General features: G+C 49.3%; 1 protein-coding gene across 1 annotated transcript in view; it reads right to left on the bottom strand.

The window, feature by feature from the left end:
* The window catches only part of Tcf7l1 (transcription factor 7 like 1), a 143,985-nt gene extending 122,205 nt beyond the window's left edge, over positions 1-21,780 (bottom strand). Inside the window, exons 1-3 of the mRNA XM_063229649.1 lie at positions 21,396-21,780; positions 21,251-21,314; positions 20,932-21,059 (exon numbers count right to left, since the gene is read on the bottom strand). Of these exons, the coding sequence (XP_063085719.1) occupies positions 20,932-21,059; positions 21,251-21,314; positions 21,396-21,659 (456 nt within the window). The 5' untranslated portion in view covers positions 21,660-21,780. The remainder of the gene's footprint in view (positions 1-20,931; positions 21,060-21,250; positions 21,315-21,395) is intronic.
* Positions 21,781-24,513: the final 2,733 nt, after the last annotated feature.

Below are 24,513 nucleotides of genomic sequence, written 5' to 3'. Positions count from 1 at the left end.
CTCCAGTCTGCAGTCAAGAGTTTCCACTCTATTTTTTAACTTTTCTTCTCCTTGGGGTATCTTAGGCTTACAGTGACTACTATAGCAGTGTTCATTTAAATTTGGAATTCACAGCTGAGCGTGACGATGCACGCCTGTAATCAAAGCATAGGCAGGAGGATCAATGCAAGTTCATAGCCAGCCTAGGCTACATTGTTGAGTTCAAGGCCAACCTGCACTATATATAACAAGATCCTGGCTCCAAAAGCCGCCCCCCACCAACAGAATCTGCATAATTTTGAAGCCCTGGGCTAAAAGAAGCATTTTTTTAAACAAAAGTATGGAAATAAGGGTGAAAGAAAGAATTGGTACTGTACATGCAGTCTGTATGAATTTTTCTCTACGGATGGACTGGCTGTTTCCCTGCGTGGGTCGGTTCGGAGCTGAGCGTGGCTAGAATAAGGGACAGAGGAAAGTGGGAGCCTTCCAGAGTATGGGGGTGATTTTCATGCCTTTATCTTACAGTGAAGCAACGTCCTGAGAGCTGCACATAACGCAGGGACCTGTGGGGGACAAGTGGTGACTGCAAGGGGAAAAAGGCAGGAGGGAGGAGGGGGCCACGGAGAGGCTCCTGGGGATTTGGGACTGTAGGGTGATAACATGAATCTGGACACCTGATATTCATAAAATCACACCAAGAGTACATTTTTCTGTTCACTAATTTACAACTGTTGAAAAGGAAAAAAAAAAGTCTTTAGGTAGAAAGAAAAGTCTGGGTTGGAGATGAGACAGGTGGCTAAGTCCTTGTCTCCTGTGTCCCAGGACGCAGGTGGTCATGCAGCCACACTGTTCTTCAAGAGCCAGTGCTGCTGTCTCACCCAGACACACGGGTTCTAAACCTAAAGGACCCAGTGTCCAGTACACAGCACCCGGAGAGGAGTGGATGGTCGCTTGGGGAGGAGGCAGGGGCAGAAGCAGAGAAAGGAGCAGAGGTCAGAGACCAGGCCAGCTGCAAGAGCGGCCAGAAGAGCTCCCCTTGGTCAAAGCTTCCAGGAACCAGGGGCCACAGAAGCCGGAAGATGACCTTGAAGTTCTTCCTGGTTTCTCCTATCCTTGAGAAGTCAAAGGCCAGATGGCTGAGAGGACAGAGTGTGGGCACCAGGTCGGCCAGCAGGAGCAACAGTCAGGCCTGCTTCCCACCACGCCTCAGTTTCCCAGGTACTCGCAGCCAGAAGGTGCTCTTCTTGGTCCCCAGGGCTCAGAGGAGACATCACGGGGCGTACAAAGGGTCACAACATAAGCAAGTGCTAGAAAAACCGGCAGAGGGACAGGGACTGCTAACTGGTCCCTAGGGGAGTGACCCAGAGTTGCCAATAGCTAGTGCTGCAGGGGCTGCAGATTGAGCAGGGGCCTGCAGCATGACAGGGTGGAGCCTGGCTCTCCAAGTGAGGGTCTGTCCTGGGCTCCGGAGTAGGGCAGCACGGGAGAACTCGGACCCACAAGCTGCCTGTGAGCAAGGCAAGGGCCAGTGAGGCAGGAAGAAGCCGCAGGAACCCCAGGAAGCACTTCCTGTCTCCAGTCCCACCTCCCTCCTTCCAGGGATCCCCTTTCCTGAAGTGGGGAAGCTGCTGCCAGTGACTGAGACAAGGCCAAGCCCCCCAACCCCTGCTTCCAGGGCACGGGGTGCCCTCCTCCACTACAAAGCCCTGCTGTGCGGCCACAGCTCAGAGGCAACCCAGAGACAGACACTGACCGGGGGAAGTCAAACTGCACTAGAGACGGACACACAGACAGATTCAGAGGTGCACTCTTCAATTGTGGCTGTAGGGGCAACCTTCTGAGGACAATGTACTGTGGGGGACAGGGGTTGCCAGCTTGTCAGGATCATGTCCAAAGACCAGGCCTCACCTCAGCTCTGGCTGAGAGACAAGTAAGTGTGCTGCTCTGCTCAATTATCCACTTACAGAGAGGCATAATAACATTTTCTTAAAGCAGGACATGTAGATGAAAGATACATCATCTTCCGCCCCTCTCCCAGGAGACATGAAACCTCCTCAAACCTATTGTAGCTTAAGTGACAGCAACACATGCAATGACGATAAAATGATTTTCCTTTGGACTGGAGGTGGGCTTTCTTCCCTGCCCCAAGCCTCTCCCAGCAAAAGGGGTACTTAGAAGTTATGTCTAAACAGGCTGATCCTTGGTCTCCCCACCAACAAAAGACATTTTAAAAGCAGTGAAACAGCCCACAGGAGTGTGGACCTCGAGCTCTGGGCAAGCTCAGCTTCAGTCACGTACATGTCTTCCAGACAAAAGCTAAAAAGGTCAAAGGGTCTCGGACAAAGGACAGAGGGTGTCCTGTGTTCTAAAACTCCACACCAGCAGGGATGAGGAGCAAAATGAAGCCCGTGCATTGGTCTGTTCCTCGGTTGGGCTGCCAGGACCAAAGCAGGACTCCGGAACTAGGCTGTGGGCAGCTGTGGGCAGCTGTGGGCAGCGCACACTAAGTGAGGCTGGTTCCTCCTTCACAGCGGGAGTCTCTTCCTAGGAGGGGCCCCCACAGTCTCCCTCCTTCACAGAGGATCCAGATTTCTCCACCCTCCAGCAGCATTCTGAGTCCCCAGGCTCCCTTTAACCCAGAAGGCTCCTCTGAATCGAAATGCATGCCCTCTGTCTGCTCAAATGATGCATAATTACACTAATTGCCCCTTACCTCCCACTAACCCCCAGACCTCCCCTGAGCATTGATGGAGGGAGATGGGAGGGGAGGGCAGGAAAGCCCACCAGGGTCTCTCTGTCCAGCTCCCCCGGGGCCATGCAGGTTGACCGGCCACCATGACTCCTGGTCTTCACCCAGAGGCCTCATTTCGAGAGCTGCAGACCCACTGACTCCTGTGCAGTCTCACAGAGACCAAGCTCCAGGACACTGACCACTTCCCAGCAGGCGCCTCAGAATGGAACTGCTTTCTAGAAAGAACCCCAGGGACACCCCTCTGCAGCATGTGCATTAAATACATGTGCATGCTAGCTGCTCTCAGCTACGGGCACTTGGGGCCACATCCTCTCTGAGGTGAGGGACAGTCCTGTGCATTACAGACCGCTAAGCAGCCATGCCCCTGGCCACTACCCACTAGACACCCTCAGTGTGCCCCCAACCAAAAGGGCCAATGTCTTCTGGGCAGGGGGAGCTCAGGCTGAGAAGGACTCATGATGCCACACACAAAAACATAAAAAAGTGAAGTGGGTACAGCAATGCGCCCATGGAAACTTTACAGGCATGGCCACTGCAGACACACACAGGGCTTCTGAGCTCCTTTCCATGGGCAGCACGATCGCCGTGCTTGGAAAGGTACCTGCAGACCTCACCGGGCACAGACAGACAGAGTCGCATTTACTGCTGCAGCTCACTGGGCCCCCTAGCACCTCATGTCCGGTCAAGAATGTGCTCAGGAACTCAGTCTGGGGGAGAGGAACACAGGGGAATCCTGTGTGCTCCCTGCCCGAGCTCACCAGGAGCACTCGGAGGAAAAGGAAGCCGCTCGGGCAGCAGGCTGTGGCGGTCATTCCTGAGGCAGGGGGCACTGTGCCAAATGTGATTCCCTTTGACTTACTTAGTGGATTTGACCAAACTTCTCAAAGTACTGTTTTCCTAGTTCAGTAGAGCTAACAGCGTGGGGAACAAAACTCGTGCACACTGGCAGGGGACCCGACGTGCATACTTGCCAACCCTGCTGGGTTAAGCAGAAACGAATGTCGATTAACAAAATGAACGCAGAAGTTCAAACGTGGGACTTGCTAGGTGGAGGAGGGGAGGCGAAGGTTTGCTTTAAAGAGAGGTCTGTTTACCCTGAGTGTTTAAAAACAAGAATCCCGAACTCCCTTTTTGCCTCGTTATGACTTCTTTAACATTTGCTTTTAATTTATCCAAGATCACAATCTCGACTGAGGACCACATATGAGCCAAACTTGAACTTGAAAACCAAGCTGGGCCTTTTGTTCTGCCTGTGTTAATTAGTGTACAAAGGGGCATCTGATTTCTTTCCTCCCCAACAGTCTGAAACAGTGCTTCCCATTGATGGAACTCGCGTTGTTAGGATGGGGTGCAGGCGGGCCAGTGGGGCTCGGGCCCTGGGACAGGTATCAGGAACCAAGGTCCTAATCCCAGCTGCTCACTGTGTGTCAGAGACAACTTATTTTGAGCACTGTGTCTCATCCTGAAATAAACGTGACAGTTCCTGCTGTGTGGATTAACTAGAGTTAAAAAGATTAACGCAATTCTAGCCATTCGCATTTGAAAATAAAGTATTGGGTGATGCAGAACCAGAGATGCATCTAGAGTTCCCTAAATGGGTTCCATGGAGCGCTATTTCAGGAGTCTTTTGCTTCCTTTGCTCAATGAACAAGTACTGACTGAGGGTCTTTAATATGCCTGGTGCTGAGAAGGCAATAGGGAACAAAACAGCTTTCAGCCCTTCTCTTGGAAATAGGGCCTTGCAGACCAGGCTGTCCTTGAACTTACATCAATCCTCCTGCCTTGGCCTCCCAAGTGCGAGGATTATAAGCATGCACCACACACCCAGCCAGTTTCCTGCCTTCTGTGAGTTTAGGGTCCAGGGGAAACAAGTGTGTATTGAATAATCAGGCCACCTATTTGCCAATATGAAATATGTTCAGGTACAGGAGCTGAGAATTTATAGCAGAGACCCCTACTTTTATGGCTTGTGTCTCTGCTCCCCCAAAGCCTCATGTGGCCACAGGTGGGGAGTTTCAAAAGTGGCTGGATTAGGGTGTGTGACAGTGGGTGAAGGAGGTGGATAGTGGGAGTGCCACCCTGGATGTGGGTGGCATCAATCAACAGGCTTAAGCCTGGATGGAACATAAGACAGAGAGAGAAGCCAGGCCTCTGGTTGCTGCCGCTGCCACTGATGCTTGGTGCTTGCTGGTTTCTGCCAAGAACTGTTTCTCTTCTGGGATAACCCTCTGCCATTAGTCTCACAGCCAGTCCACTATGGACCGAAACCTCTACAAACTGAGGGTTCAATAAACGTTTCCTCTTTTTATTTTAGGTGTTGGGTATTTTGTCTTACCAACAAGAAAAGTAACTAAGACACCCATGGAAGCCTGGGAAGCAGGAAAATACTTAATAGTTAGGCACAGGGCGAGGGGCTGTGTTTTACATACAGGGGAGCCTTGGTCCAATAAGCCCGAGGAATTCTACAAGGTACACTCTGCTCTCAGAGACCCGCAGTGCACACCAGCATCCTACAGGCCTGAGAAGTTCTGCAGAAATGAAACCCAGCACACTCTACCTACCAACATCCCAAGGATGTCGCCCTGGGAAGTGCTGATAGAGGGACCATTGTTCTCATAGCCTGGAAGAAACTTCGGTATAAAACAAAAGCCCTTGTTCATATAACTGGAAAACTATCATGTGTCCTCTTGGAACAGCCAAAATACCTTGGAGTTGCTAATATAATTCTAAAGTATTTTCCTTGGCAAAGGCCTATAAAAACATAGGGGCTCCACAACTGCGTACATAATCCCAGTACCAGAGATGAAGGAAAGTCTGCAGACACAATACAAGGGCCAGATTCAAAGCTTTACCTCCGGCACAGAGCTCTGCTTTATTTATTTTTAAAAGGATGTACAGCCTCAATACCGAACTGAAGAAGAAAAAAGAAAAGCTTCCATAATAAGCAAAATAAAATCATCAGCCACTGATGAGAAACCTATCAAAAAAGACATGGTGAAAGATAGCAGGAACGAACAATGATTTCTCTTGTTAACCTAAAAATGTCTAAGGCAGGGAGACAGGGTTTTGTTATTTATTTTATTACCTACTATGCATAAAAAAGAGGGCAATGTAAATAATGTCAGATTCACACATGTGCAGAAAGAAGGTAAGCTTAGTATGAAAGACACTGTAACAGTGATCAAAAGGAAAATAGACGGCCAAAGCCCTTAGAAATAGGAATTCTGGGAAGCTAGTTATCCAAAATTAAATATAAAGGGCTGGAGGTGGTAGCTCAGTGGGAGAGTACTTGCCTGGCATGTCCTAAGCCCTGGGTTCAATCCTTAATGCAGAAAAAATTGTATGTATGTATGTGTGTGTGTGCATATGCACGTGTGCATGTATGCAGTGACAGTGCAGAAAATGGCTTTTATAGGAGCCAGTAAGACCCTGAACATCTGGGGTCACTACAGCTGACAATGAGTTCACCTTCACAGAGCCATGCCTGCTACGTGCCATGCACTGTTCTCCATGCCTATTGGGAGGGGAAGCAGTGTGCTGGGAATTAAACTTAGGGTCTCTGCATTAGTTACATCTTCAGTCCTTTTTTTTTTAATTTGTTTAATTTTGAGACAGGATTTCACTACGTCACTAAGTTGCCCAGGCTTTGCTCAAACTTTCCATCTTCCTGCCTCAGCCTCACAAGTGCTAAGATTGTAGGTGTGTGCCACCATGTCCAGCAACAGCTACAATTTAACCTTCGCAACAATGAAATAAGTCCTCAGAATATACCAAGTTGTGGCCTCAGCCTGGGCATTGAGTGAAAATGTGTTATTTAGCATCAGTCTTCCCAAGACCTGAGCTTCTGTCTGATCAATAAACTGATGTGTTCTTAAGGTAACAAACACATCTAATTAGAGTAACAACACAGAAATGGGAAATGAAGCAGGCTTGGATTTGCCATAATTACCTAAGCACACCCTTTCAAAAAACAGAGAGGCATCTTACAAATAATATGAGTGAAAAGCCCTGCATGAACTTTATCTGCTGAAATGTTATTGGCTGGTAGAAATATGCATTCAGATTTTTTATTGAAAGAACAACATATAACCATAAGATATTAATTTTATATACAAAGCTATATCATCTATAACTATTAAATAGGGAGACATATTTAACAGCATTAACAGTCTCAAGAATACACTTTAAAAAGAACATATGCGGGGCTGGGGATTTAGCTCAGCAGCATAAGCGCCTGCCTTGCAAGCAGGCAGTCATGAGTTCGATCCCCAGTACCAATAAAAAGGAAAAAGACCAAAAAAAGATAACATATGCTAGAGTAAGTGCTTTTAAGTATTTTAAATTACCACTGCATTTCATATGCAATTTCTCAGGGCACCACACAATTGCTTGGTGCCCTCAAAACATTAGAGAGAATAACCCTTGGTGGCCACATATGCCCCTTAGCAGTACGACAGAAGTCTGTAAATAACCTCTCCCATTAGAGAGCCGGAGTTCCTTCTAGAAATGGCTGGCTCCAGGTCCAGGACAGGAAGTGCACAAGATGAGCCTGGAACATCCTGCTGTCCCAGGATTGTGTCCAAAAGACTCAAGAGCCAGCTTGAAGAGGCTCCAACTGGCTAAAGATGGGGCAATTTCAGTATCAATAAGGATAACTGCAAATAACCAGTAAGGTACTAAATAAGTTTAAATCTATGAGTTCATGAAAATATAACAAATGTTAAAACTAAGTTAAATTTGAGGAAAACTTCAGTGGTCACCTTTACAGTGTGAAACTGCCTGGAAACCAGTAAACAAAGGTAAAGAATCAAGTATTCAAGTTGCTTTCCCCATATGATCTAAAGTAGGGTTTAAATTTTTTTCTGTACAGGACCAGGGGGTAGATTTTTTAGCCCTGTCAGTCATCTATGGCCTCAATTTCAGTTACCCAACTGAGCGTGGTTGTTTCTAATAAAACTTTATTGACAAAAATAAGTGACAAATTGGGTTAACCTGTAGACTTTAGTTCGCTTATCTTTGATCTACCATAACTAAAATAGTAGATGACTGGCAGTTTCACTTTTGAGTATTACAGTTGATGGATGAAAAACAAAAGATACAGACTACCAGATTTATTGAAAAAATAAAATATAACCATAAGACATTAATTTTATATACAAAGCAATTATCATGTATAATTATTAATCAGGAGGTTGATTTAACAGCATTACTAGTGTTAAGAGTATACTTAGAAAAAGAACAAGTCCTTCTAGAGTAAGTGCTTATAAATGTTTTAAAATTTGGTAAAAATTACTTCCACCAAGTTACCATTTGGAAACTGCTACTGAGTGAAGAGGCAGGGGCTGATCATCAGTACCTAACATTGAGGACAGGCGTGGAGGACCTGATGGAAGGACACTAGGAATGGGGAGTCTTTGCAAAGGTAAGGTCTTCATGAAACTTGATCATAGGGGGCTAGGGATTTAGCTCAGCCGCATAAGCGCCTGCCTTGCAAGCAGGCAGTCATGAGTTCGATCCCCGGCACCAATAAAAAGGAAAAAGACCAAAAAAAAAAAAAAAGAAAGAAAAAGAAAAAAAACTTGATCATGAATCTAAATCTAACAATTCTCAAGAACTACAGAGAACAGAAACATGTTAAAAGACATCACAGGTTTACACTTATCAAAGCCCAAGTTCTGAGAAGCCCCATAGCATTTATCAAGATAAAACCCTAGACACCTAACTGGGAAGTTCTTTATATCCTATAAAGAACAGAGTAGAAGGTCAACTTTGCTACTTAAAAGTTCACAATGAATACTCCCAAATCATGTACAATTTCTTGAAAAATTGCCTTTGATCCAGACATAACAAAGACTATTAAAAACTATAGAGGAAGGGCTGGGGATTTAGCTCAGCGGCATAAGCACCTGCCTTGCAAGCAGGCAGTTGTGAGTTCAATCCCTGGTACTGCTAAAAACGAAAAAGACAAAAAAACATACCAAAAAAAAAAACTATAGAGAAGCTATTTTTTATTGTTTTGTTTTTCTTCTGATTTTTGCAGGGCTGACGCTCACTTTGGAGCTTGCAAATGCTAGACAAGGGCTTTACCACTAAAATAGTTCCCTAACCCTGTCATCTGTTTGTTCATTTTCTTATCTATTTATTTTAATGAAGGCTTCAAAATATCTTGTCCTTTCATCGTGTTAGAACTTACAAATATGCTAGCAACTTGAGAAATTATTGCTCCTGCACTATAATAACAAATTTCAAAAATCTAATCATCAATTTGGCATCGACCACAGTAACTGTTTCTGGCAAAAATCAAGGGCTCTGAAAATCAGTGGGTGAAAGTCTGATGAGAAACGGAATATTTTCATAGTCTCAAAGTATCTGCCGAGGGCTGGGGGTTTAGCTCAGCTGCATAAGCGCCTTCCTTGCAAGCAGGCAGTCGTGAGTTCAATCACTGGTACGGATAAAAACCACAAAAAGGGGGGGGGGCAAAGTATCTGCCGCAAGATACTTATTAATTACATAAAAGAAAAGGAGTAACTTTCTTGGAGCAACTTGGTAGACATGATTTCAATTAAGGGATCCAAGTTAACATCAACTGCAATGGGAAAGCACTGAGAATACCACAAGCCCTGCCCACACTGGACAACTTGCATCTACTCATGAGAAGATACCAGAAATAAAGCCAGATTCCTTCTACAAAATAGCCTTCGCAGTCTTGTAATCTTTAAGGGTCAAGAGCCTAAAAGACCAGAAAGATTTAAGAACCATTCTAGATTGAAGGAGATTAAAGAGACATGACAATTAAGTACGAGATGTAGTCTTGGACGTGTGTGTGCATGCATGCATGTGTGTATGTGCACTGGGGATTGAACACAGGGCTCACACACATCCTGAGCGTGAGCTCTACCACTGAGCCACACCTCACGGGTCCCCAGATTTTGTAAAATGTTACTAACACCAATCTATGCTAGATGTAGATAACTACATTATGTCAGAAAGTACACCACTTATGTCCAGGGGTGTTGTGTATATAACTTTACGTACATGGTGCAGAAAAAGTTACAGAAAGAAGGAGAAAGAGGGGCTGGGGATTAAGCTCAGCAGCATAAGCGCCTGCCCTGCAAGCCTGCGGTCGTGAGTTTGATCCCCAGTATCAATTAAAAAAAGAGAGAGAGAAAGAAAATGTAATATATGTTCACATTTGGGGAAAACATGGCAGAAAGCACATGAAATTTTTTGTATTATTTTTCCTATGTCTGAAATTATTCTAAAATTTGAAGTTAAAATGCTTATATAATTTGTTATAGATACCACATAAAATTAATTTTAATGTATAAAAGTATGTATTTATACACACATCAACTTGTTGACAGTTACTTGATTAAAAGACTCATACAAATGGGGGCTGGGGATTTATTTCAGCGGCATAAGTGCCTGCCTTGCAAGTAGGCAGTCGTGAGTTCGATCCCTGGTACCGATAAAAAGGAAAGACACACACACACACACACAAAAAAAAGACTCATGCAAAATGGTATAGTAATTATATTACGAGGATACACAAGCCTGTTCCAAGAGAGTTGACAACAGAATAAATTCCAAATCTACACACTACATACTCAAACTGAAACATCAAATATCTGGGTGTGTGTGTACAGGTGTGTGTATTTTGAGACAGGGTCTCCCTATTCAGGCTCCCAGTTCAGGCTGGCCCTGAGCTCACTGCAATCCTCCTGCTTCACCCTCCCAAGTGCTGAGGCTGCATACAGATGGCCACGACACACGCAGGTAATATACACCAAATACTTTCAAGCATTTCTGGCTTCTCTTCTGACTATTCCATTTTAAATGGGTGCTCTTATTTTCCATAAAGACACTTTAAAATACTGTAAGAAATATCCAGAGTCGGGGATATAGCTCAGCAGCACAAGGGCCTGCCTGGCAAGTACAAGGTCCTGAGCTCAATTCTCAATACAAAAAAAAAAAAAAAAGAGAGAGAGAGAAAGAGAGAAAAGAAACAAAGAAAAAGAAATATCCCCTTATTAAAATGTTAAAATTCATGATCACAAAAATCCTAAAACTATAACAAAACTTAATCTTATAACAACACTAATCTGGTAATAATACTCTGAATTATTTTTGATAACATTTCTCATGCCTTTTGTACCCCAGAGACTCGTTCTATGATGCTGACACTTCATTTCAGCTTGGTCAAATTCTGATTTTAAAACAAAGTCCGTAGGAAGCTGGGTGTGGTAGCCCACACTGTAACCCCAGCACTCAGAAGGCTCAGGCAGGCAGAGCATGAGTTCAGGCCAGCCTGGTCTACACAACTCTTGGAGGCTGACTCAGGGGCTGGGGATTTAGCTCAGAGGCATAAGTGCCTACCTGGCAAGCGCAAGGTTGTGAGTTCGATCCCAGGTACCACAAAACAAAACAACAACAACAAAAAGACAAACATGAGTTCCAGCCCCAGACTCCCGAAGGAAGGTGGCCAGCCAGGTGTTCCGTGCCGGTGCTCAGGCCCTGCCCCAGCCTCGGGTTCCCCTCCACGCGTCCACATTCCTCTCTTCTCTTCCATGCAGAGTCAAAGGCCCCATCCCATAGAGGCTCCCCAGTCTCACCATCCCAGCCCTGCAGCCTCCTTAGAGAGCCCAGGAACACCCAGTAAAAGTGGTCTACCCGGAAGCACTCGTGCTCCTCTCAGCAGCTTTTATTTATTTGTGGAAATGGAGACAAGACCCAGGGAAAGCTCTGCTATGAAGCTATATTTTCAGTACTTTTTTTTAAGGAGGTAGGGCCTTCCTATGCGGTCCAGGCCTATGTAACCCCGGCTGGCCTAGAACTTATGGCAGCCCTCCTGCCTCAGCCTCCCAAGTACGTGCCTCTGTACTTGGTCCACTTTATTTTTTTGAGACAGAGTCTCCGTAACATGCCCAAGCTGACTTCAAACTTGTAATCCTCCTGTCTCAGCCTTCTCAGTAGCCACCTCGCCAGGCTCCTGAGAAGCACTGTATAACACAAATGCTTATGCTGTGTTATAAAGTAGATGTGTTATACAATAGGTGTGTTTTCACCTCACATCCTCTGATTTTCCTGCTATGCCTGCCACCGGGGAAAGCGGCCTCCTCAAACGTACATGCACAGCAATACGCACACCCACGCAGGACAGTGGGGCTGACCAGCAGTGGGGGACAGCAACAGAGTAAGTCAACAAATGTGCCTGGCATTGCTACGATGCTAACGGGGCCTTGACAGCGCCAAAGGAAAACCACAAGGGAATTTGGAGAGGGGAAGAAAAACAGTCGATTAGAAGGAGCCACAGCCCTCGAAAAAAGACGCAGAGCACACTTAACACTAGTTGAGACTTCAAATGAAGACAGCAGGAGGGACCCAAAGGGCCACCAGTGCCAAGCCAGCTATGCAGAGATCTCTCGCTTCTGTGCCCACTTTGCCCGAGTGCTGCATCAGCTGCTCCACCACCTTCCAGGAAGGCGTCTCGGGGCCCCTGTTCCCTCTCAGCCCCAGCTCACTCAAGGATGAAGCACAGATGATACGTGAGATGCTGAAGATGGCAACGAGGCGTCAGCTGTCACAGAGGGACAGGGCATCTGGACCGCTCCTGTGCCTGCAGGGCTAGGAGCTTCTCGGTACTGATCTTTGAACATGCAGGGTCGACATTCAACAAATGAACTGCAAGCCACCCGCACCAATGACAGTAATCCCAGCACTTGGGAGGCTGAGGCAGGAGGATCTCTACAAGTTTGAGGTCTACCTGGGCTACAATGGCGAGTTCAAGGCCAGCTTGGATTACACAGTGAGAACCCTGTCTTAAAAAACAAAGGAACCCCAAAAAACAGAAGAATTACTTATCACACATTTAGTGTTGGGTTGTAAAGAACCATTTGGCCACACATGGCCTCTAGGCACCTGGGTCCTCCCCAAAGGAGGGGGTAAAGTGGCAGGGCACACAGGTGAGCCCTGAGCCTGCCCTGCTCACCTCAGATGGACTGGACAGCTCCTTGCAACTCAGAGGGCCACAGCTCGAGCCCCAGTTCCTACCAACCATGCTCAGAGGCCCACCTATTAATCTTCCCACTGTGCTGTTATCTTCTACAAGAGACCACCTAGGAGAGAATTTAGAAGTAAAGGCAAAAACAGTGAACTTCATGTTTTTCATTTCTGGGCTCTTTGAGTGAGACAGGGTCTCCTTTGTAGTTCAGGCTGGGTTGGAGCTCAGTAATGTGGTCCAGGCTGGCCTCTAACTCACTGCAATCCTCCTGCCTCAGCCTGCTGAGTGCTTGAATTATAGCACCATGCCTGGCCTCATGATTTTAATTTTAAAGCATCAAACACAAACACAGAGAAGGTAATGTAGTAATTTCCAGGAAAACATTAAGGATTTATTTCTTTAAAAGCCAAATTACATTGTAGCAAGTTTTCATAGATGACCGGGACTGATTTCTGATGTATACAGAATTTAAAGAGAGCAACTAACTTACCAAATATGTAGTAAAAAGCAATCATAAGGAAACATTATTTGCACACTTGCTTTACCAGAGCTTATTTTGTTAACCAAACTATGTTGTAATCCAGACTGCAGAGATAATGAGCGAGGAGGCTCCTCCAGCATTCCTCACTGAGATACATGCGTGTTTCTTCCATCTCTCCCAGATGGGGACAAGGAAAACCAGTCTCCAAGTCCCAAGCAAGTCAAGCGCTGGTTGGCTACCATGTCTTCCCTGAGTGGCAGACTCCTGGGGCGGCAGCTTAAGGGTGCCATGTATCTATCTGGGTGGCATAGCCTAGCCAGGACAACCCCAACAGCGGTCACTGGCTCGGTGTGCAGAGCCGGGATAGACCTCCCTCCCTATCCTCCACCCCATGGGACAGCTCAGGCTCTCAGCATAGGGAAACAAAGGTCAGCGGCCTCTCCCAAGAGGAGGGGCTGGTGCTAGAGGGCCATGTGTAAAGTCCTGGGGAAGAATGGGAAGACCTGGACTTCAGGCTGCAACCACATTCAAATCTCGCACCCTCAATGACTAGGAGTAGAGTGACCCTGTACAAGGCACTTGACCTCTACGTGTCTGCCTGCACAGCAGCAAACTGGGAATAACAAGCACCTCCTGCGAGCTGGCCAGAAGCCAGAAAGGACGCTTAAGATTTTAGTAGGCGCCGTAAATGCACCTCAACAACACCCAAGAGAGGGCTGGAAATGTACCATGGGGTCAAGGGCTGGCCTAATATGAATAAAGTCCTGGCTTCTATCCCTAGTAACACAGAACAAATAAACAAAACCAGAAAGCATAGACATTTTATCAAACATTTGCTAGCATTCAAAAATCTTTTTTCGTTGGTTTTTTGTTTTGTTTTTTTGAGACAGGGTCTCACTACATAGGTCAGGCTGGCCTTGCACCCACTGTATAGCCCAGGCTGGCCATGAACTTTGCAGTGATCCTCCTGCCTCAGCCTTCCAAGTACTGGGATTAGAGGTGTGCACCACCATGACCAGCTTGATTTAGTATTTTTTTAGTTGCTGGGAGGCTGAACACAACTTCCAGTATTTGACAGTCATTTACAGTCTATTCTTTTGTGAACTGTAGGTTTAAGGCTTATTTTGTACCATTAGGGCCTTGCTCCTCCGCTTGAAAATCAATTTCTGAAAATGCTATTAACAGTGTGAGAGCGTGAGTGTGAATTTACTTCCTGGCCTAGAGACTCCAGGTAACTAGGGTTATCACCCTTCCCTGATTCCCACAAAAATTCGTACAACAGGTCACACTTAAGGAAAAACCCATAACACATTTCTATGATATTTTCAAACTTTAAATTAAATGTGTTCTAAATTAAATGTCCACTTCCTATAAAAGTCTGTAGATTACACCCGCAATGAAAGGGGAAGACTCAGAATCTAGAAATTTGCTTCATAACCTTAAACATATCAACTTGAGGTTAAGTCTGAGCATCTGGAAACATGTCACGGATCGGTGCCTGGGCTTGTTCCCTCAGCAGCACACCGGCCGGAGGAGAAGGCCAAGTCCCCCCGACTTCCGTCCTGCTCCCCTCAATCCCAAATGGCGAGGTTTTAGAAACTGTGTGAACTTCATCCAATCCAGTTTGGGAGAGGATATGCAAGATACAGGACTCACAAAAACAGATCAGCCAAAGTGGGGCAGTGTTTTTCATGCACGCTCTTGTGACCAAACCTTTCCTGTCCCTGTCTCCAACTGCCAACAAGTTGTATTTGATCCTCACCTCTGTCTCCCTTCGAGACCAGCAGTTCCAGATGTGAAAGGCAAGTATTTCCCAGGTGAGTCATATACCTCACAATCAGTGCATAAACACTGCATTATTTAACAGGTCGCTAAAAGGTCCCAACATCTCTGGCTTTATGAGAGACAGAGCTGTGGTTTCCCTACAGTTCACATTCTAGGACCCCACCCCAGCCAACCTGCTCTTGGGGGTTTTACTGGTATTAGACACACCCCTTGGCTTCCACCTGCGCCTGCCCCCAGCTCCTCTAGCTCATGTAAAATGCACAGAACAGATGAACTGCATCGTCCTCCGCAGGGGGAAAGAAGCCTGTCCCTGGCTACTCCCTCCAGCCCCACCAGACCGTCCCTCCACGCCAGTTCCGCCCCCCAGCCCTCCTGACCCTCTGCCTCCCCAGCCAGTCTTCTTAAATTGGTAGTGTTGAGCCTGGTCGTCGCCTGGTCTGCAGGTAACTGCAGACCGCATGAAAAGTGCCTTCCTCCCCCTTCCACCCCATGATGTTGTACTGCATCCCTGACCCTCCCCTCCTCACCAGGCTCCTTCTGTCCCCCTCCAGTGACTGCCTTCCCTGCCCTGAGCATCCCTCCCCTCCCCCTCCAGCATGGCCCTGTCACCTTGGTTGTCCTAACCCTCCATGCTGCTTCCTTGAATTTGAGGTCCCCAACGAAGTCACACAGTTCCCCACGAGAGCCTCTTACAGACTCTCGGCTCTATCACTGCCCAGCTGTTCAGGAGGCATCTGTCCAGCAATGGAGAGGCAGTGACGGAAGCCAGGGTCACACCCGCAGAAGTCATCCTCCTGTCGCCCAGCTCAGATTCCAGATGTGATCGCTGCTGACACCCCTTTGCTTTGCAACCAGGGCACCACACCTCCCCACCGGGAGCAAAGGCAAGTGGTCACTTCAGTCACTGGGCCTCTCCCCGCAGCCCTTTCTTTCTGCTCAGAAACTCAAGCCCTCCCCCTGTCCCCACTGGGGCTCCTGAGTCTCCTCCCTATTCTAGCTCTTGCGAGGTTCTGGCCCTGCAAGCTACAACACTAAGCAATGGTGCACGTGTGTGTGGAAGTCACAACATTGCTCAGCACAACTGTGTGCATGTGTGCATGTGCATGTGCGTGTGCGTGTGTGTGTGTGTGGCGCCGGCTGGAGCTCAGAGCCCTGCACAGGTCAGGCAGGCGCTCCATAACACAGATACGTACGGTCGCAGCCCTGGCCATAACTCCCAGTTCTCCACTGTCTCTTTAATAAGACCAGATCCCTTCCCTGGCCACTTATCCTTCCGAGCAAATGGAGCAGAATAAGCTCTGTCACCCAAGCAGCTCTGAACTTTTTCTCCCTGCTTGGCTTTGCTCTCTGTGCTGGTTTCCATCTCAACATGGGAGTGAAGGACTTCCGTCATTTAAATATCTCTGTGCTGTTTAACATTCTTTAATAATTAACAAAATTTTGCTTTAAAATTAAAAACCAAGTGGCTGCCAGGGTGGGGGCTGCACACACATACAATACAATCTGGGAGGCTGTGGCAGGAGGATCACGAAGAGTTCAAGGCCAGTCAGGGTACACAGTGAGTTTAAGCCCAGCCAGAACTAAACAGCAAGACCTTGTCTCAAAATAAAACACAAAACCAAGTGACTTTCAAGGACTAGTTTAAAGCTACCTCCTATGTTTCCTTGACCATCCCAGCTCAACAAAAATTTTCCTTATTTCTCCATGTTCTAAAAATGTGCCCTCACACTTCATTGTCTCTTACACAGACTTCCTCTTACAGTGCTAACATTATTTCTTCCCAACTTAATTTTTACATCCTGTAGGGCAAAGACTGGGTCTATGGCATCTTATCTCTCCCAACTCCTTAGCCACTGCCGAGGACAGGTACTCAACAAACATTAATTGAAGTGGTAAGGGAGTTACTTAATCTTTAGGATGCAAATCTAAACTTTCCCAGGTTAGCAAATAAAAGTTGTTTCTCAGTGGAATGTAAGTAGGGTCTTCCCACTGCAAAAGATTTTTCAGTGGGTTAATCACGCAAACCCTCTTTTATTCCACAGTTCATTTGCTGTGTGTATAGCAGCCCACTTTCTCTCAAAACGCCCTAGAATGAGATCAGTGATGAATGAGACTAAACTATAACTTTCCAAAATCATAACAAGTCAGATATTCCCTACCAGATCCACTCTCCTAAAGGAATAGTTTTCCCAGTTGTTTTTTGTTTTTTGTTTTTGAGGCAGGGTCTCACTATACAGTTCAGGCTGGCCTCAAACTCCCAGCAATTAGCAATTCTCTTGCATCAGCCTCCAGAGTACTGGAATTACAAGCCTACACTACCACACCAGGCTCCAAAGGAAAAGGACTGACAGGGTTCAAGCCCCTCCACAAATCTGAAACCAAATGTCACTCCAGCAATCCAATTGCCAGAACTTTAGCAACACTGGCAGGGCCCTGTGAAACCTCACTCCATGTGAAAAGCCCTCATTAAACTCGAGTTATATTTGGGGGAAAAAAATGGAACCGAAGTTATATTTAGATGAAATGGCTCAGAGAATTTTACCAAAAGCAGCATGCTTATACTGATCCTCTAAAAGAAAAGATTTTCCTTAGCTGTCACACATAATTCCCGAAAACAACTGCTGTGAATGGGCACCAAGACTTCTGCTCATCTAGAAAAACAGAAGCGCCCAGGGCATTGGCAAAATTACTCAGGAGAAACTAGGAAGGACACAAAGGACTTAGAAATGAGGTTTAAAGAGCAGAGCAATTCCAGACAGAGACTGGGCCGAGGCGGTCTTGAGCAGTCAGCCAGTAACTCCTTAAACTCATGCACTGGATAAAAAATCCACAGACGCCCTGGGCTACTCTAGCTAGACAGGTTCCTCTCTCAAATGTCATCAGCACTCACCCTGTGGCCATAGTGTACGCCCTCACCTAGAAGCTAGCTTGCTAAACACACACAACATCTTTCTCTTGGCTCTTCTCCTCAACTATTTCTGACATCTGTTTTCTAACCTATCAACTTCACAAAACGCTAGCGAAGAGCAGCGAGGCGGTTTTGTAAACCTGTGAAGTCTTCTCATGAATGACTGCAGAATCTAGGTGTGGTGACCGGAAATAGGAATGGTCACTGGCAATGGTTCCTCTCTTCACAGGCTGCAGGGCTCTGCATTCACAGGCTTGGTTGGAAGTCACCCCAGGTTAAGGGGCCCTCTTCTCTAAAGAGCCTCAGGAAGAGGCCACTTCCAGCAACTCGGCCAAGTCGGAGTGGAGGGCAAGGTGACAGTGTGTGGGGGAGGTGACCTGCTGCACGGGCTGGCCTACAGCAACTCGGTCAGTGGGTGACCTGTGGAGGCCTGCTGCCTGCTGTCCCTACAATGCAGGGTGGAAAACTGTGGACACTCTCTGCACTGGTATTTACAAAAAATGTTAAGAGCAGCAGAGAAGTGAGGTTCCCCAACTTAATGCAATTTAGAGGCTTCACAGCAGCTCAGCCTGCAGTCAAGCAGTCTGGAGGTGAAACAAAAGACCTAAGACGCCAAATACAGAGAGCAGATCCTCTGTTCCAGGGACCTCTTGTCCGCAGGCGGTCAGCTGCCTCCTCCCTCCCCTTTCCTCATTCTATATCTATCGTTTTACCAGGCTGGGAAACCAACAGAGACCACTGTCTGCTCTCTGGTGAAAATCACATTAATTACCTTGATCGAATCACCCTAGGGAAATCACCATCTCAGCCCCTAGTATAATCAACTGCTTAAGCAGCTCCTCCCTTCTTTCCTTGCTGGCCCAGGATGGGATGGGCCAAGTTTGCAGAAAACTTGCCTGGTACATGAATGAACTTTATAACTGACCAGGTAGGAATAAGATAGCAAACAGCACATGAGAGGCACAGAAACATTGGAGGAAGTGAGCAAGGTGGTACGTGCTTGTGAGTCCAGTACTTGGGAGGCTGATACAGGAGAATCACTAAGGGGGGGGGGGAATACTGGGGGGATTAAACTTATTCTGTAAGCCAATTTACTGGGCAGGCAACAAGTGGGGGTCATGTTAAGTCCCCAAGAAAGCAGGTGTTTCAAGAGGGTGGAAAGGGGCTGGAGATCTGGACTAGCACAAGCAATGGCTATAAAGATGAGCAGGGGTCTTGAGGGGGAAAGTAGACTTCTCCAAGAACAGCTCTAAAATCAGTCCTGGCTTAGTCACCAGGAATCCCAGGAGCAGCCTTTGAAAGTTCATATGCAACTGAACAGCTAAGATGAAGGGTGGGGAAGACACACACAGAAAATGTTTCACTTGGGCTCCTGGTGGCAGGAAAGCCACTGAGAGCCGGCTGTCTGCATCCTGGTCCAAGCCTTTGAAACCAGGAGGCTGGGAGCACCCAGATGTCCTAAAGAATAACGGGTGCCTGGAGGAGACCCCTGCTAAAGTGGGCAACAAGCGTGGGACACTTGCGGAGGCTTTGTCTGCCCAGGACCCAGCTAGGGGTCCTCTCCTTCTAGGACTTCAGGGAGGACTCCTGCCTCTCCTCAACCGAAGTAGGCACAGGAGCTCTCCACCTCTGCGTCGTCTCCGCCTCCACCCCTTGGTGAGCACCGGGGTGAAAATGTCCAAGGAGGGAAAGTTGTCCACTTTCACACTTCTTTGAAATACGAATGAGAAAAACAACAGCTACAGGCCAACATCCAGCTTGCACCATGGAACTGACAGTCTGGGCTTCTGAGATGCTCCAATCCAGCAAGGCCAAAGGATGAGCGCTTGCTTCCTCCCAGCCCACTCCCAGGACCAGAGCCTCCCACACCTCACGTGGAGCCAGCAGCGACCCTCAGAAGCGGCTGTGGAGGACAGGGCTCTCCACCCACGGCCACACGATGACAGCAAGAACGAACGACCCACTCAACGCCTAGTTTCTACAGCAGCCCTTGGTCACTGACATTTGTTTAGGGGTAACTTTATCCTAAAAAAGAGCTTCTCAAGGCCCCAACTTGAGGGCCCAACACTTTCTGTCCCCCAATCGAGAACAAACCCACCGTCACAGGGAAGCTGATCAGGAAGCAATGAGGCGGTAGCACCAACCCTGGCACCCAGTAGGCGCTCGCCCAAGCAAGCCCAGCCATCGGACCCAGCGCTTGGGGAGGGAGTCTGGCTTGGGGCACACAAAGGCCTGGCCAGCACGGGGCTGTACCCCTCGCTACGCTGGGGGAGTTGGCTGGTTTCGAGCTGGAGAAGGGGGCAAAGGAATCCGCCCTCATTTGCACATCGTCTGGGGCCCGGTCAATTTGCTTAATCACAACTCTAAATGCCAGCGCGCAGCACACAATGCGCGCCCATTAACAGGTTTAAAGTGTCGCAGCGCTCGCTTTAAATGAGAAAAGCCCGCAACAAAGAGGGGAAAAAGCCAAGTTCCTCAACTTGAAAAAAGCCTTGGGTAGCCCTCAAAATCTCGTGAGTTTAAAATCTAGAGCTCTGCAGCAGAAACGCTGAGGCCCCGGTGTGAAGGATGCGGGGTTGGGAGGGCGTTAAGAATACTCGGTTTGTTGGGAAGCAGCTCGCAGCTGCCTCATGAACCCGGAGAACTTGGGGGCGATGTCAGCCCGGCTCCTCCCGGCCGTGCCCAACTGCCCAGGAAAACTGACCGATCTGTAGAACGGAGGGGGAGGACCCCCCCAAAGTGGGCACAAATTCAAGTTTTCACTTGGGGCAGGCAAAGAGTTTTAGGGGCTAACGAAGATGCCCGAGGTGGACCCCAAGGCTCTACCCGCAATAAAAGGGAAAGTTTAAGGAACTTTGCTTTCGTCCAGACCCTGGCCAGCGCAGCCCCACGCTCGGCGCCGAGGCGCAGCTCCACCCGGCAAACAAGTTCGGCCCGGGATCGGCGCGGCAGCCCCCTCCCCCACCCACGCAGAGCCAGGGGGGCCCCGGCCTGGCCCCCACCCCGGCACGGCGCGACTCGCTCACCGTGCGCGCTCCGCCCGGCGACAGGGGTCCGTTGGAGAGGTACGGGCTGCTCAGGTCCGGAATCATCAGGAAGGGGTAGCCAGGGTAGGGGGGCGCCTTGAAGTATGCGCCGTCCTGAGGCCTTCTCACTGCAGACAAAACCGAGGCAGGGTGAGGCCCGGGCCCCCGGGGCAGGGCCACAGCTGAGGGCTCCGGCCGGGGACCCGGAACCCGAGCGCCCTTGTGCGCGCCCCGGGCGGTGCGGTGGAGAGGGCAGCGCGGCGGCTCGGCCGGCGGGGCAGGGGCTCGCGCGCAGCGGGGCCCGGAGAGGAACGCGTACCTTCTGCGAAGTAGTCCCGCGGCTTCTGGAAAGCGTCCCGGGCGGGCTGCGGACGCCTCTCCGCCTGCGGAGGAGACACAAAGGCGAGGGCGGTAAGCGGCGGCCGGGCCGGGGTCCCCGGGGCCGGCCGCGGGCGCCTCCTCACCTCCGAGTCCGAGCTGCTGCTCTGGTTCTCCGACTCGTTCACCAGGGACGACTTGACCTCGTCCAGGTCCCGCTGCGCCGAGGCGCTGTCGCTGCTCGGCTCCTGCTCCTCGCCGCCCTCGTCCTGGAAGGGGATCAGCTCGTCGTTCGCCCCGAGGTCGTCCCCTCCTCCGCCGGCAGCCCCGGCTCCCGAGCCGCCGCCGCCGCTGCCGCCACCGCCGCCACCGCCACCTCCGCCGCCGCCGCCGCCGCCGAGCTGGGGCATGGTAGGGCCGCGGGCCGGGGCCGCCGCGCTCGGAGCCCCGCGCCGCCTGCGCCCTGCCCGGCCCGGCCCGGCGCGCCTCCCGCCCGCTCCGCTCGCAGCCGCCGCCGAAGCCGCGACAAAGTTTGACAGGGCGTGGCCCCGCGAGACGCGGGCCCGGCACGGCGCGGCCCGGGCGGAGGAGGCTCAGCTCCGGCCCCTCCGGCAGCGCGGAGCCCAAGGCTCCCCAGCTCGCCGCCGCCGCCGCCGCCTCCTGCTCCGCCGGGGCGTCCCAGCGCCTGGCCCGCCGGGGAGGGGCGAGCGGGGAAGGAGGGAGGGACCGCCCGGCCAGGCAGGGGGGCCGGAGGGAGGAGCCCCGGCTGCAAGCTGACACCCGCGCGCCCCGCGGAGCTGGGGGAGCCTCGGCGCGCACACCCGCGCTCACGTTCACACTCGCGCCCTGCTGGATCGTACCTTCCGGGGGCTGCGCCTCCCCGCGGCGCGCGGCGCCCCCAACCCAGGCCTCGCGGGTCCCCTGTCCGCACCTCATCCGCACCCCTCGGCGTCCTCTCGGTGCTCTTCTGCGAGCCCCAGGAGCCTCGCCCGCGCCCCTCTGCATCCCCTAACTTTCTTCCAAACTCCCCCAAACTCGCCAGCCGCCCGCACCCCCTCCCCGCGCAAAGGCGCGCTGACTGGCGGGCGGCACTGCCCCCTGCGGGAGAGGCCCGGACACGCAGATGGGCCTTGCGTCCCTAACGAGCGCGGGATCCGGCCCGTCCCGGTCCACCCGGCCGGATGCACGGAGCGGGGGGACTGGGGAGATTTATGGCAGGCCGAAATACGGCGGACGGCCTTCCGCTCCTCTTTCCTGTGGAGCTGCAGCGAGTCCCTCGCCCCCGCCTGGGTTTCCATCTCATCCAGATGTCCAGAGTCAGGACCCACTGAAATCTCCAAGATCACCCTTTCAGCATAGCTGGGGACTGCGGCCTAAATAGAACAAGCACTGTCTTGGAGAAGGGATTTGGATTCCACTAATTTCAAGGGAAAATCTTCAGTTCAGTGACCTCAAAAGCTATTCATAAAGCTGCCGTGGTAACCAATAAACATATGAAAAAGCCCCGTGCAGCTTCACAGGTAAGAAATGACACTGAGATATCCTGCAGAGCTAGTGGCCCACCTCAGTGATACAGCGTGTGCTTAGCATGTATGAAGCCCTAGATTCAATCTCCAGAAGGGATAGGCAGATTTTATCTCATACAAAGCTTTGAGAGAACAGGATACCTACCATCTTGTGTTATCCACAGTGAGAAACTACTGGTAACTGTGTGAACTTTAAAAACAAGTTGGAAGACAGTTCGGAAACATCCAAGAGCTGTTTGAACACAACTGGCAGATGCAGAGAAAAACTGCAGATCCAGGGACATTCGAGGAATAGGGAGATGGGTCTCATGCCTTCTGTAACCTTCTGACACTGGGGTGCAGCAAAGCAAGCAGCTTGGCAGGAAGTGCTGGCCTCTGTGGATTTGGAAAAACAACCTTAAGTGAAAGATTACATATGGCACTCACTGTTTCACTTTTGCATTTTAAACTGACACAAGGATTTGTGCATCCGCAGAAAAATTCTGAGCTGTGCGGCATAAGCGCCTGCCTTGCAAGCAGGCAGTCATGAGTTCGATCCTTGGTACCGATAAAAACGAAAAAGACAAAAAAAAAAAGAAAGAAAGAAAGAAAAGAAAAATTCTGAGCTGTACACCAAATTATTATTACTATTACTACTATTATTATTATTATGGTATCAGGGGTCGAACTCACAACCCCGCACTTGCCAGGCAAGTGCTTACACCCCAGCCATACACTGCCCCCTGCGGGAGAGGCCCGGACACGCAGATGGGCCTTGCGTAGCGCTAGCTCGTGTGCATCTGATTTCTACTTCTGGGAAAGAGAAGTAAGAGGAGCTGAGTAGTTTTGCTTTCCACATATTTTATTATTTATTGACAAGTAAATAACAAGTGCTGTATTTTTTTACACAACTCATGAATTTGTTTCATGAAATTATTTTAAAACATGTATTGTGCTTGAGTATGGTTGCACACGTCTATAGCCACAGCTACTCTGGGGGCTGAGGTAGGAGGATCACAAGTTTGAGGGAGCCCAGGCAACTTAGCAAGAGGTCGTCTCAAAATAAAATGGGGTGGGGAGGTGGAGCATCCCTGGGTTCGATCTGCAGTGCCACCCCATCCACACATAAGATAGGGATGTGAGAGGCTGGGGATTTAGCTCAGCAGCATAAAGGCCTGCCTTGCAAGCAGGCGGTCATGAGTTCGATCCCCGGTACTGATAAAAATGAAAAAGACAAAAAAAAAAAAAAAAAGGGGGGGGGGTTAATGAGGAAAGTATCTGGAATAAAAAGTAAAAATGTCCCCCAAACCCACCCCATCCCACGCACACACACAAGCCCGTGCCAAGTAAGCACTTTGAATCAGGTCTTTGCAGTCAAGCTCTGCGTCGGTTTGCTGTCTCTCCTCCCGGAAGTCATCCCCGAGCAGTCCCATGAACACATGTAGACACACACTCCCACATACAGCTTCAGAGGTATGAAATTATACCACTCCTTCTTACCTAGTATTCCTGTAAGATGTTACAGGTTTTTGTGTGCTGCTGGGGGGTGAGGGCCCCAACCCTTTGTAGAGATTTTTTGTGTGATCCCTAAACATGGAGTCTGTTGTATGCACTTCCTCCATGACATCACCTCGAGCTCACCCTGTCTCAGAAAACAAAATGACAACTAAAGACCTTTCCCTTAAATGTTCACAGTTTGGGGAGATTAGACCAAGGGTGCGTCCCTGAGGGGGAGCTGACCACACCTGTCAGTCTGGAA

The sequence above is a fragment of the Cavia porcellus genome, unplaced genomic scaffold, assembly GCF_034190915.1.
Source record: "Cavia porcellus strain 051 isolate PalLab524CR breed Dunkin Hartley unplaced genomic scaffold, mCavPor4.1 scaffold_18, whole genome shotgun sequence".
In the NCBI taxonomy this organism is placed as follows: domain Eukaryota; kingdom Metazoa; phylum Chordata; class Mammalia; order Rodentia; family Caviidae; genus Cavia; species Cavia porcellus.
The sequence above is the reverse complement of the archived record's forward strand: the minus strand, read 5'-3'. Positions and strand labels throughout refer to the sequence as shown.